This window comes from Zootoca vivipara, chromosome 2 (genome assembly GCF_965207765.1).
Source record: "Zootoca vivipara chromosome 2, rZooViv2.hap1.1, whole genome shotgun sequence".
Lineage (NCBI taxonomy): Eukaryota > Metazoa > Chordata > Lepidosauria > Squamata > Lacertidae > Zootoca > Zootoca vivipara.
Window position 1 is genome coordinate 20,980,418 of NC_142584.1, and position 13,369 is coordinate 20,993,786.

Consider the following 13,369-nt stretch of genomic DNA (forward strand, 5'->3'; position numbering starts at 1 on the left):
TTCAAAAACGTACATATTTTCTAGGTTGAAAACATATTTCGTATGCAGGCCCCTGTGAATTTCAGTGTTTGCTTTGCCATTAATCACATTCTCGTACATAAGCTGTTCAGTAAAAAATATTCTTGTTTAAAGCGGTGTATGCATAAAAATGAGGCAACTTATTATAAAGAAGAACATTTTGCTTTACTGTTATAAAATGCAAATATTTGAGTGAAAAAAATATGGAAAAAAACCTACCAGAAATTATTCAATCACTAAAAGAACAATGGAGTAGCAATTCTTGTATGTATCACATTATCTTCATTCACTTTGTTCTCTTTTCCTTCTCAGACAAGCTGTTATCTTCTAAAGGAGCTCAACACATAATAGACGAAAGTTAGAAATAATTAGACAATATGTTATGCAAAGCTTAGTGGAATTTATAGATTTTGGGGAGGGGGGCACATTTAGCAATTTAAGAAAGAAAGAAGGTTAGCCAAACTCAGAAAACGCCTTTATGCGCTGAGGGAGAAGTTACAACCTGAATGGGTCAAACTAGATGAGACTACAGCAGTTCTATACACTTAAAACTGGATCTTCCCCAACTGCAGAGAAAAACAGCAGGTTTGCAATCTAATTGTGAAGATAAAAAGGTGTGTGCAGCGAGGAGCATGGAATTGTCTTTCCTACTTGCAGTTTGTTCCCTGAAGTATCTTACCACCTAAGGTGATTTTCTTCCAGCTGACCTCCCTTTGGGTATTGAAACCCAGTTGGAGGGAAGACTTTAGGGAGATAACTTGTTATTTTAAAGGATGTTTTAGTTTTCCTCACTGTTTTGCTTTTTTAATAGGGCCACCGGCACCTGTTTTGTTTATAATATTTCTTACCTGTCCTTCACCTAGAGTGGCTGGGGAAACCCAGGCAGATGGGTGGGGTATAAAGAAGAAGAAGGAGAAGGAGAAGACCAGATATGAACCTGCTGCTGTTACCATTACTTTAGACCAGGGGTCAGCAAACTTTTTCATCAGGGGGCCGGTCCACTGTCCCTCAGACCTTGTGGGGGGCCGAACTATATTTCGAAAAATATAAATACCCTGCAAGCCGGTCCCGCAGCTGCCTCCAGACCTGGAGGAGGAATGTACTCTGCACATGCTCAGGAGTGCCTCTTGGCGCCGCCCACTCACTGGCATTGTTGACGAGCAGCAGCCACTCCATCAGCCCGTCCCCGCGGAGCTCCCAGGTGGCATGCACCACGTCCATCGTCCGAGGCCAGATCGGCGGGCAGGCCGTGCATGCAGAGCACAGTGCAGATGACGCACAGCTCGCCCTCCAGCTGCTCCAGCATGGCCCCCAAGCGTGCCACCAGCAGCAGCGCCGAACTGGGCGCCAGGCGTGGGGCCAGCAGGTGCGCCAAGCTTTGGCTGAAGCCTTGTGACCCGTCGCCTGCCCGGCAGCCAATCCGAAGCCGCACCAACGTCTGGGCCCCAGAGACATCCACGCTTCGGATTGGCTGCTGGAGCTTCCTGCAGCCAATCCAAAGCTGCGCCAGCATTGCCGTCTACCCAGAAGCCGTGCCAGCATCGTGGAAGTCAGTCCCTTCACAGCAAGGCATCCGCAGCACGTGGGGACTGACCAAGCAGACGGCAGGGTCCTTGGGCCGGATTTATGAGCCTGGGGGGGGCGCATCCAGCCCCCAGGCCTTAGTTTGCCAACCCCTGCTTTAGACCCCTACAGTCCCTTAAGATCTCTCCCCCCAAATATAATGTGTTGTTGAGTAGCTCAATAATATTTGTGTAAAATTGACTATTCTTAGAAATTGTTGGCATTCCAGTGAAATTTAGTTTTGCCGTATTAAACCCAACGCTTTTAAAAAATAGCACCTGCTACCAGGGTGTTCTTGTCCTTGATTCTTGTCAACTACTGCTCAATTTTTTATTATTTATTTATTTATTTATTTATTTATTTATTTATTTATTTTAATGACAACTCAAGTGATAAGTGTTTTGACAAGTAAGCCACAGAAGGTTTAGAAACGTTCATACCTGAAATGATTTAATAAAGTGAAACAACATTTTTTTAGATTTTTTGTGGTCTGACTTTGCACTATGAAATATGTTAATTGCAATGCTATTTGCTATTTGCTGCTACTGTTTATCTCTCATTTATGCATGCCTATGCTCCCCACTCCCCAACTGCCAAGTAACCACGTAGCTATAATGTTTGCTCCTTCTAATCCACATTGCCAAACTCTGTAAGCGAGGCAAGGTACCGTAAAAAAGCTACAGTTATGTATGTGAATTGCATACTAAACCATTTCTTTTATCAATTATCAATTGAATCTTGAGATACAGTATATAAAGACCTCTTAATAGTGGCATAGTGTGGGGGGCCATGGGGATGGTTGTCCCGAGTGCAAAATTGTTAGGGGGCACAAACTTTCAGCACCCAATGCTGCCTCAATACATTTGTGAGCTTCCATTGCTGGGCTTCGTTGAAAACAGCTCCATGCGAACCAGGAAGTGACCTCTTCAGGCAACTGAAAGACTCTTCTTATCTCTGTAGCTGTGATTTCCTGGGTGACGCGGACACTGTTAGGCAGTTGAATGCACATACTCCATCGGTTTCCATCCCTCACTCCCACCCTCTGCACAGCCCTGGGCACTGGCAACCTACACAACACCGCTGCCTCTTAATGTATATTGAACCAAGTGTGTTTTACTAACTACTTCTGATTGAGTGTTGATGGATATGATGGTTCACAAGAGTGAGTGAATGTTTATAATTCTCCATCTGGTAGTTCTTCAGGCTTGAATACAGTACCCACAGTCAGCAGTTCACAATCTCATCCCAAAGCAGCCTGCCTTGCCCTATATTCTACTGTGTAGCCTTGTTTTTGAGTCCAGATGTCACTGGTTAGTATGTGGGAGAGGACCTTCTCTGTGGCTGTGTGTAGCTTTTGCAGCTCCCTACTCTGGGAGGTTAAAGTGCTCCCCAACCTACAGTTGCAGGCACTGCACCTGCTGGATTAAATAGACCTTTGCAACTGCTCCTGAATTTTTTGAGATTATTTTTTATCTATTGCACCTTTCTCTTCTTTTACTGTTTGGTTTTTATTCTTTTTTAACTGCAAATGCAGTGGAATGGTGAGAAATACCGTATTTTTCCGTCTATAATACGCCCTCATGTATAAGTCGACCCTTATTTTTGGACAAAAAACCTAGTCTTATACACAGAAAAATATGGTGAATAAACAAAGTCAACTGATTATTATTTTTTAAAAAAACCTCTCCATTTCTCAGTACATGTGCCTTAATTTATTTTTAATTCGCAACAGGCATGACTAGATACTATTTATAAACAAGTTCGTGAGTTTATGATATGCATTATTTGTGCAATCCAAAGGCACAGGTCCTTTTGTTGTTGTTTTTGGAAGCCTCAGATTTGGTAACATTTGCTATAAGTTGTTATGAGGTATAAAGATAAGGATTCTTTTCTGGCACGTGATTTTCAGCATTACATTTTCCAGTTTTCCCTCGATTGTCTCAAGAGTAGGCCCACAGTCTACAATATTGAGCATGCTTTTCTTGGAAATAAGTCCCACTGAAATAAATGCAACTTTTTCCCAAGTGAAATGCATGGATCAGGATGCAAGAGAATCTTGTTTCCTGATTTCCTGAAATATTACGGAATATTATGCTTGCAGCAAACCTACTTTTAATTCACGGCTTTATGGATTACAATCTTGAATAAGGAGCTTTAATGTGAGCACAAAACTTGTCTGCATTGTGTGCCAGACTTTCTATTTTGGATGCATTTTAACAGCACATATACATACCGTATATTCCGGCGTATAAGACGACTGGGCGTATAAGACGACCCCCCAACTTTTCCAGTTAAAATATAGAGTTTGGTATATATTCGCCGTGTAAGACTACCCCTCTTCCACCGCACCGCACACCAAATAAAAATTAAAGAAACATCAGATTTGATTTCAATATGGTAATTTTAATTTGACAGTTTCCCTTTAAAAGCCTTCAAAATCCTCCTGTTCATCATCTTATGTCATAAGTATATCAATGACATATTGTGGTCTATAAGGCAACTTCCTATGCTCCTGTGGGGAGAACTGGGTTTCATTGAAACTTGATGGCCTTTTCTCCACATCCTTTCCTGGGAGAGCTGCCCTTTCACCACCGCTTCTCTCCCCCCCCCCCGTTTCGGGGCTCCTTCCACCCACCCAGAAGGCAGCAGAGCAGAGAGACAACAGCCTTCTCCTTGCAGGAAAGCCTTCCCGGGTGGCTGGGCAAGCCGAACGCACCCAGCTCAGCCCCCTCTTCCTCTCTAAAGCAAGAGCACCTTCCACCCACCCAGAAGACAGCACTTGCAGAGGAGAGCGGCAACAGCATTTTCCTTGCAGGAAAGCCTTCCCTTTTGTTCCTGCACACGGCTTCGGGTGGCTGGGCTGAGCGGGCTATCTTCTCTAGGACTCCTGCTCAGTTCCTTTTAACCCCTAGCAAGCCGAGCACACCCAGCTCAGCTCCCTCTCCCTCTCTAAAGCAGGAGCCGACAGTGCAAGAAAGCTTTCCCTTTTGCTCCCTCCCCCCCTTTTGTTCCCTTTTGTTTGTCTGACGCTGGACGGCTGGGCTGAGCGGGCTATCCTCCTCACTTCAGGCACCCCCCCCCCCGGTGTGCCGATGAAGAGGCGCTAATCCAGTCAAAGCCATGAGGGAGCCGTTCGCCCCTGCGGAAGAGGCGCTAATCCAGGCAAAGCCATGAGGGAGCCGTTTGCCCGTGCGTTCGCCCCTGCGGAGAGCAGCCCTCTCCCGAGCGCGCGCTTCTTCAGGGACTCCTTTAGGGAAACTGTGCCATGCCCCACGGCCGTTTTTGAGCTCCCCCCACCATATGCGGAGACTGCTGATTCTAGTACCCGGCGTTTAAGACGGCCCCCCAACTTTTGAGACGATTTTCATGGGTCAGGAAGTCGTCTTATACGCCAGTATATACGGTACCTTCATACACTCTTACTTTCCAATAATCTAGGGAAATGGTTTCATAGAATCATAGAGTTGGAAGAGACCACAAGGGCCATCCAGTCCAACCCCCTGCCAAGCAGGAAACACCATCAAAGCAATCCTGACAGATGGCTGTCAAGCCTCTGCTTAAAGACCTCCAAAGAAGGAGACTCCACCACACTCAAAATTCCACTGTCGAACAGCTCTTACTGTCAGGAAGTTCTTCCTAATGTTTAGGTGGAATCTTCTTTCTTGTTTCACACCTATGATGTGGTAGTTCTCTACTCAAAATGGTAATCTCATGTGTTTGTTTTTAGTAGAAAAAACTAAACATAAAAAGTAACTTTTCTATCATTACTATTTTAAAGATCATCTCTGATATGGAAGCCCAGATCCACACACTGCGAGAAGAGCTCATTCAAGTGAATACACAGAGAAAACAGCAGCTAGTTGAACTTAGCCTTCTCAGAGAAGAAGAAAAACAAAAAACTGTTCGGGACCATGAGACTGCCATGAACAAGCTGAAAGCTGAGTCAGAAAAGATGATACTAGATCTGCAAAAGACTAAAGCTACAGAAATGGAGATGGCGCTCGAAAAGGTAAGCAGGAAAACTAGTACGCAGGAAAACTTGACTAGTGCTGCATTTCTAGGGAAATGACTGTGAAACTTGCTTCCTCCCTCTCTTGCTGTGGCCAAGGGGAGTAGACAAGGGAATAGGTCAGAGGCTTTCAACCTTTCTCCGTCCATGGCTCCCTTGAACTACTGGTACATTTTTTTCTGCTGCTCCCCTGTAGCGAAATGTGCTCTGAGCCTTAGAAATCCAGTTATGTCACCCCTTACCTGCAGAGCCACCCCTTTTCAAACACCCTCCCTTGTGGAGTTTTCCCTCAGGCTCCCCCCCTCTTTTGGGAATCCTCTGGGCAGCTGTCACCACTGCCCCAGGTCTCTAAGACACCCACCCCACCCCAAATAGAGGTGTCTCTTCATGCCACCCCCCAGGGGCCTGGGAAGAGGATGCCCCCAGCCTTTGCGGCCTGATGGAGACAGAGACACAAGAGGGCATCAGAGGAGGGAGAGAAGGAAAGAGGGATAGAGGCCAGTGTTGACTGTGGCACCCCTGACCATCATTTAAGGCACCCTAGGGTGCCACGGCACACTGGTTGAAAACCTCTGCACTATGGTGAAAAGGAATAGAGAGACATCTCCTTCAATAGGTGGTAACTTTAGCAAAGTGAATGTATTTGTAATATGGGCAATTCTGCTGAGGGAGTCATGCCCAGGGGTTCCCTAAAACTAAGTGCCAGCATTGTGGACAGATGTATATGTGTTTACCTGCATTATATGCACATAATGCCCAACATCTCACCGCATGAATAGGGTCATTTTGAGCACTTTAATTTGCAGAGAATTCTTAATGTAAATTTAAAAAGCCTATTGAGCTTGACATTTTGATATCATTTGTTTTGATTTTACTTTATTCTTTTGGGAGTGAGGGCATTGGCCACTGCTGTGGCAGATTCTCTGATGCTGCTTTGACTATCTTAAATCCCTGATATTTATGGCCCTAATAAAAATGATTCATTTTTGTGGCTCAGTGTTAAAACTGCATTGAAACTTCTCAAAATGCTTATCTCCACTGGTCAACATTCAGGTGTTTAAATGTTTTAGCGTGTATTAAAACACAATCTGCAATTTATTACAAGATGAAATGTAGCAACCAAATGGGGCAATTTGCATATAGAGTTGGAACAGCCTTTGTGAAACTGACATTTCATTTACCTGCATCAGGTTCTTGGTCTATAATTTTAAACAGCATTCTAAGGATTACGTTGGAAATCTGCCAGCCTGAAACCATTAAAGGCTGTGATCAACAATTCAGAATATTTTTTGAATTTAAAGAAAGCTGCACTTGGCATAATTATTTAAAGCCAAGGTCAGAGAAAGTATTTAAACCTTTGAAATTCATAATTAAAGGATTAATATTAACTCATGAAGACATTGTCATTTTTGCTTAAAAGTTGAATTTGAATCTCAGTTCTTTTCTTTTCTTTGATCTTTATATATTTAAAGCATAGCAAAAGGGAAAGTTAACTTCTCTCCAAATTAAAGTTGCATTGCTTCATTGCTGTGATATATTGTCAGCTTCTTTAAAAATGGCTGACTTTAATAATAATAAATACAACCAAAATAATTTCTGGCATCAGCTGAAAAAGATAAGGAGATAAAGAACTACACAACTTTTAGAAGACACCTCAAGGCAGCTCTGTATCAGGAAGTTTTTAATGTTTGATGTTTTGCTATCTTTTTTTATATTCTGTTGGAAGCTGCTGGGGAAGTGGCTGGGGCAACCCAGTGAGATGGGTGGCATATAAGTAAATAATAATAATAATAATTAATATTAACAACAACTACTACTACAACTGCTACTACTACGTGAAGTCCCATGTACACTGATTATGCTGCACAAACAACAAAAAGTGTTTCCATACTTGTGTTTTTGGGAATCGGATGAGGACTCCCGAATCTCTAGTACTAGAGGTGGGGCTGATTCCTGTCCTGGTGCATTTTTATTTCTTTCTAGATGGTCTGTGAATGCTACATTATATTTCTATCTTCCTTTTCCTCCCATGACCTCAAGAATGTGTACATTTACTCTCCCCATATCCCTTTGATTTTGATTTTTGCAACAACCCTGTGAAGTAGGTTAGTCTCAGTTATTATACGTACCGGTATATAAAGCAGCGGTTTTTGCCAATAGATAGTGGGAGGAAGAATGTGGGCACCCCAATCCACATCTAGTATATCAGGCCCAGGAAATCCCATTGGCACCTCTGCTGTCACCACTTCTTCAATGAAGGTGATCTTTTGAACCACCAGCAGTGAAAACTTATTGGCTGCGTAATGTGTTCCATTTATCTGTGGGTGCAGATGTACACAGATGTACATGCACATTGTTACAGTATTTACCCACATACTATACCAGTTTAGGTTAGAAATTTCTTAATGTTTCATAAAAGTGCAGAATATCCAAATATCCACCAGATATATTGAGCTTCTGCTGTGAAATAAATAATGAATAAGAACAAACATAAAAACAAGGATCACAGATGACCCTACATAAGGCTGAATAATATCTTAAGACTGGTATGGGAATTAGATTGGAAGTGATTAACCAAACCAGATCCTGCTTAGCTTAGCAAATGTGCTATCAATTTTATTGCTGCAGCACAGTATTACAAGCAAATGAACATTTCTGCACAAAGCAACCTCAGCAAGATTGAAGGAAACATATTTGAAACTAGTACAAAAATGGCATCTAACACCAGTTAAAATAGCAAAAAAAAAGTACAAAAATTGCTTACCTAGATGTTGGAGAGATTGCTTGTTTACCCATGTGTGGTTGGAACTGTAAGAGGGCACCCAAGTTCTGGAAGGAATCCTTTCAAGATACAGCTGGAATAATTGGGAAAACATTGCAGAAAAGTCCAGAACTGGCTTTATTGGAGCTGTCCAAAGGGGGAAACCCAATCTTACTGTGTAATAATTTGATTGGATATTTTTTAGTACAGTAATGGCAACACTGTTGATAGCCAGATGCTAGAAAGAAGCCAATGACTTAATATACAAAAAATAGTGCTATGTGATGTGGAAAATGGCACTTATGGAAAAACTAAGGCAAAGACTACAATTTAAAGGGGTCAGAGGGAAAAAAGAGACATTTGTGGTGGACTGGTGCCTGGTGCAATATATGAATGCAACCTCAAAAGAGAGACAAATACCAGTCTCATTCTGTAATTTGTGGTTACAATAACATCAATGGACATCTTTGCATTGTGTGCAGTTTCATGTCATCCCAAAGGACACAACAAAGGATATAATCCCATATCCATAATCTCACTTTTTGCATTGGTCACTAGTTTGGGTGAGGTGGTTATTTTGAATTTGAATTATGATCTTTCTTTCAGCTTTTTATTTCATGTAATGTTAGAAAAGCAATAAAAACATATTTTTTAAATCAACCACCCTACACTTTAAAAAAAATATACAGACTGGGTATTGTATTTTGTCTGACTTCTTCAGAACACAAACTATTTTATAAGTATGATTATTAGATTTGTGTTATGTAATATCTTAACATATTTAATACAATTAGATAAAGATATAGAATTAATTTGTTCCTTCTCTTAAAAATATATATTGGCATCTAGTCATTCTAGTTCTACTAAATCATGATATATATTATTTTGACAAATCAATATGCTGGAGGTAGATCCTACTGAAGCTCAGATCGCACTAACAATTATTGTTGAAGTGGGGTGGGAGCAAAGGCTTTGCATTATGTTGCTGCTGACATCCCCTTGGATATTTTGCAGCTGGGAGGGGGGTTCAGATGGAAAGCAAGTGACAGTGGAAAGGTCACTTCCTTTCCTCTTGCATCTTCTAGGGAACAAATCTCTCCCCCCCCCCCAGTGGAGAAGGTGCTGTTAGAGCTTTGTTACACACACAGCTGCAGTGTGATGTGCATAGCTGCCAAGTTATCCCTTTTTTTCAGGGATTTTCCATTATGCTGAATAGGCTTCCTCACGAGAAAAGGGAAAACTTGGCAGCTATGGTGATGTGTAGTTTGCCTTTCTGTCTGACAGATGTTACGGGTTGTGTCAACAGAACCTTTGGGGTAAACATTAGTTAGCCAGGTGTAATACAATGAAAAAAGCTCATGTGGATTTGTGAGTTTGCTGGACATTAGTATGGTAAAAGAAAGAGATCAGCTGTAGTTTTAAGTGGGTGCAGATGTGATTTTTGGTGAAATATATCTGTTAGTAACATTCGTCTTTGGAATTTACTTGGCAAAGAAAATAATCGTTCGGAACGAATGACCCTAAAATATCAGTTGACATGCTAACAATACTCTAAGGAAGCAACCTTGGAACACTTCAGACATCTCATAAAACAGCTATATTTTGAGCCATGTGCATTTTGAACCATATGTATAATATATTGTGTGCGTGTGCGTGCGCACGCTTGTGCATTTTCTGTCCCCAAACACACAGTGCATGCACCTTCAAAAGGATACCACACTCAGTTCACCTTCTGCAGATGCCCACAGTCTCTTACAACACCAGAAGCTGGTCATAGTATTGCAGTTGAAGCCATATATATCTCGTTGCTGAACAATTTGCAAGTAGATGTTTTTCATTCCATTGGTTTCTGAATTTTAAATAACCTTTTACAACCTTGCATTATTTCCCTTACTGTATATGGCATCTGCTTCTGTCCCCTTGCTAATACTTCTACACAGAAGAATGGTATACTTGCTTGCATGTGCATCTCTATTTAGTGCATGCGGAAGGTAGCCAGGCTGGATTAAATGGCATGGATATCATGCTGACTCACGTTCTTGCACTCAATACACCATCAGGCTGTGAAGAATGAGAGGAGCAGCTTCCCTGATCAGATTGCCAGAGCTCTGCCTTCCTCCCCCTGAAATCCCATATATAGATACGGTAGTTGACAATCTCTGCCCATCATTGTTGCCATGTTATTTTGCTAGTTGTGGAAGAATGATCACTGCAAGCCTTTATTGTGTTGCCACATTGTTCTGAGATGTAAGAGAATGTTCAAGGTGGCAATTGCAAAAGAGGCAGCGTCTACAGGGGTCAGCAAACTTTTTCAGCAGGGGGCCGGTCTATATATTTGGGGGGGGGGGGATGAATGAATTCCTATGCCCCATAAATAACCCAGAGATGCATTTAAAATAAAATGACTCTACTAATATAAAAACACGCTGATTCCCGGACCATCCGTGGGCCGGATTTAGAAGGCGATTGGGCCAGATCCGGCCCCTGGGCCTTAGTTTGCCTACCTATGGTCTATCACACTGAAAACAGATCAGGTTTCATGCTAATCACAGCATTCTAGCACAAAAAACCCACAATCCCCAATTTTAGTAATCAAGTCTGAAGCTGGCACTGTAGAAACTGTACTCAATTTTGCTGTTACAGTATCTGAAGTTTGCCTGGATTTTGACATTTCTTTTCATTATTTACTTTAATTATCTGTTTTGTTTGTTTGTACCTTTTAAATGCAAATGTCCTAAGGAAATGTGGGACATTCCAGGATCAAATCAGAAACCAGGATGGCTTCTGTAAATAGGGACACTTGGAGGGTCTGAGCTATAGCTGGGAGCTAAAGCAGCTCTTTAGTACGGGACAACCCTTTTAATGTTGGAACTCCTCTCTCTCTCTCTCTCTCTCTCTCTCTCTCTCTCTCTCTCTCTCTCTCTCTCACACACACACACACACACACACACACACCCCACAGTCCACCTCCATGTTGCCACAACTTTTTCTTTCTTTCCTAGAAATAACTGTAAATACCTGTCTTGGTAAGATTCTCCTGAGATAAAGCAGCAAGTTGTCGGCTTTTCCAAAATATCCTTATCCATTGTGTTTTGTTTTTTCTTTGCATAGCCCCAAGCATCTATTATTTAACACGCTGTCCTTGCTTCATTGAAAAGCACACTACATCAGCATACAAATGCCAACTTACCTGGGTTCATTACATCCTGCAGCTTAGCATATTTGTGTTTGTTTGCAAAATCCAGTATTTGAAAGCCATGTAGTTGTATATGCATTAGGAACCATAGATCTCGCATTTGATATCTACAAAATCTCTGGCCATTATAAACCAGTTAGGTTACCGCAACGCTCTTCAGTCAGCTCGGCTTGCATGTTTCGTCCAAAATGCCACTCGCTTTGAGGAATGTTCTTTGTTTTTACTCATACTCATTCTGCCTTCTTTGGCTAGATTTGCAGTATTGTTTCTCTCAATAATTCTCATTCTCGGCAACTGAATAGTTCTAACCAGAATGTTGGATTTGTCCTGCGATGATGTTTACTTCAAAGCTATGCAACAGGGCATTGAAATGGAAAGAAAGTGGCGGGCTTCCGGCCAACTTCCATTTCCCTGGGATTCTTGCTAGATTAGGCGGACCTTGTCTGATCCACCCAGTAAGACACTTGTTAATGCAAGACCACATATGCAGAATCAGTTAACACAGGTTGGCAATGGCTTGAACTATGAAGAGGTTCTGAGTGTGCGTTTTTCCTTTGTAAGCTTAAATTGGTGGACCACGGGGATTCTAAAGGCCAGGGAAGACTGATGTCAGGCCAGTCCTGCTTTTGGAGTACATGTTTCAGAAAATCGTTTTCTTCCTGCTTTGTCTCACCCTGACTTGAGAAATGTAAAAGATTTTAAGGATGGTGGGAATGGCTGCAAAACCAGGAGTTGCGTAATTCGATGCTTTTAGGCCTACACAGTCTTTTAATGTGGAAAAAAACCCCCAAAGTGTTCCAAAATGACTTGCAGCTGCAGAACATGTCAGGGAATAAAAACCACCTTCATTAAATGGGTGAGAAAGAATTATAATTGTTTTGAAGTCTTTATGATCAGCCTGCATATGTTTCATTGTAATACGATACTAAAGTGCCTCAATTACGATTTGTATATTTTGGTGCCAGAAGGTTTTTTTTCCTTATGCTAAATTACTAAGTTCTGTCAGCTGTTGGGCTGTCATACAGAGATACAGTAAATCACATTATATTTTGTCATGGATTACACAGAGAAATATATTTGGAAATAGAGATCAAAGTACTTTTACAATCACATTTGAGTATAGGAAGGATGTTTAACTTGTATAAAATCTGATTTAGGTGAAACTGTTGCCATTCTGGTGTGAATTTGAAATAAATTGGAGTGTGTGTGTGTGTGTGTGTGAGTGAGTGAGTGAGTGAATTGGAGTGTCTTTGTGTGTGTAATATATATGAATGGAAGACAAATCCTGAAAACTGTTTTCTTTTTGATATTTAGTCTAGAGAAGTTAATTCTGACCTACAGCTGCAAACTGAGTGCAGATAACAATGAAATACTGAAAAACTAGAGTCTCCAACAAGTCTTATTTATGTTTTTAATTGCATTCATGATTGAGCAATACATTCCATTCTACTTTTAATTGGGATTTTGCTGGACTTGCATATGATTAGTCATTGGTTTGGTAATGCTTTCTGGCTCTGTGAAGTTGCACTATTTTTCTTTTTTGAAGCTTTTGTTCTATTTAAAACTATTTAAAGTAATCCAGTGTAATCTTACTAAGGAACATTGATTACTTCATATCACGGATTTTGGCTGTACTTCAGAAAACAGCAGGAGATTTTGTATGACTTATCAAAGGCATTTATTAAATTATTAGAGCACGCACACACCCTTTTGTTAACATTTATATTTCATGAAGTCTTTCCCACAAAACTCAGCACTATTTTTTTGCACTAATCACACTGATTTCTTCTTAACCATTAGCATCTTTACATTTTGGTTTGCA

At 41.4% G+C, this 13,369-nt stretch overlaps 1 protein-coding gene and 1 long non-coding RNA gene across 11 annotated transcripts in view; one reads left to right on the forward strand and one right to left on the reverse strand.

Moving 5' to 3' along the window:
- The window catches only part of LOC148686763 (uncharacterized), a 38,017-nt gene extending 26,337 nt beyond the window's left edge, over positions 1 to 11,680 (reverse strand). For 3 of the 5 annotated variants that reach the window (XR_015947988.1, XR_015947986.1, XR_015947990.1), the window contains exons 1-2: positions 11,542 to 11,670; positions 238 to 354 (exon numbers count right to left, since the gene is read on the reverse strand). This is a non-coding gene — a long non-coding RNA (uncharacterized LOC148686763). Of the gene's footprint in view, positions 1 to 237; positions 355 to 7,719; positions 7,909 to 8,354; positions 8,446 to 11,541 lie in introns of all 5 variants that reach the window. The other 2 variants (XR_015947987.1, XR_015947989.1) reach the window with 2 other exon arrangements.
- CEP112 (centrosomal protein 112) overlaps positions 1 to 13,369 on the forward strand; it is a 206,747-nt gene that overhangs the window by 128,493 nt on the left and 64,885 nt on the right. For all 6 annotated transcript variants that reach the window (XR_015947984.1, XR_015947985.1, XR_015947983.1 and 3 more), the window contains one exon: positions 5,360 to 5,590. Coding sequence is in view for 3 of the 6 variants with exons in the window: in XM_035104026.3 (XP_034959917.2) it covers positions 5,360 to 5,590 (231 nt within the window). In the remaining 3 variants the exon portion in view is untranslated. The remainder of the gene's footprint in view (positions 1 to 5,359; positions 5,591 to 13,369) is intronic.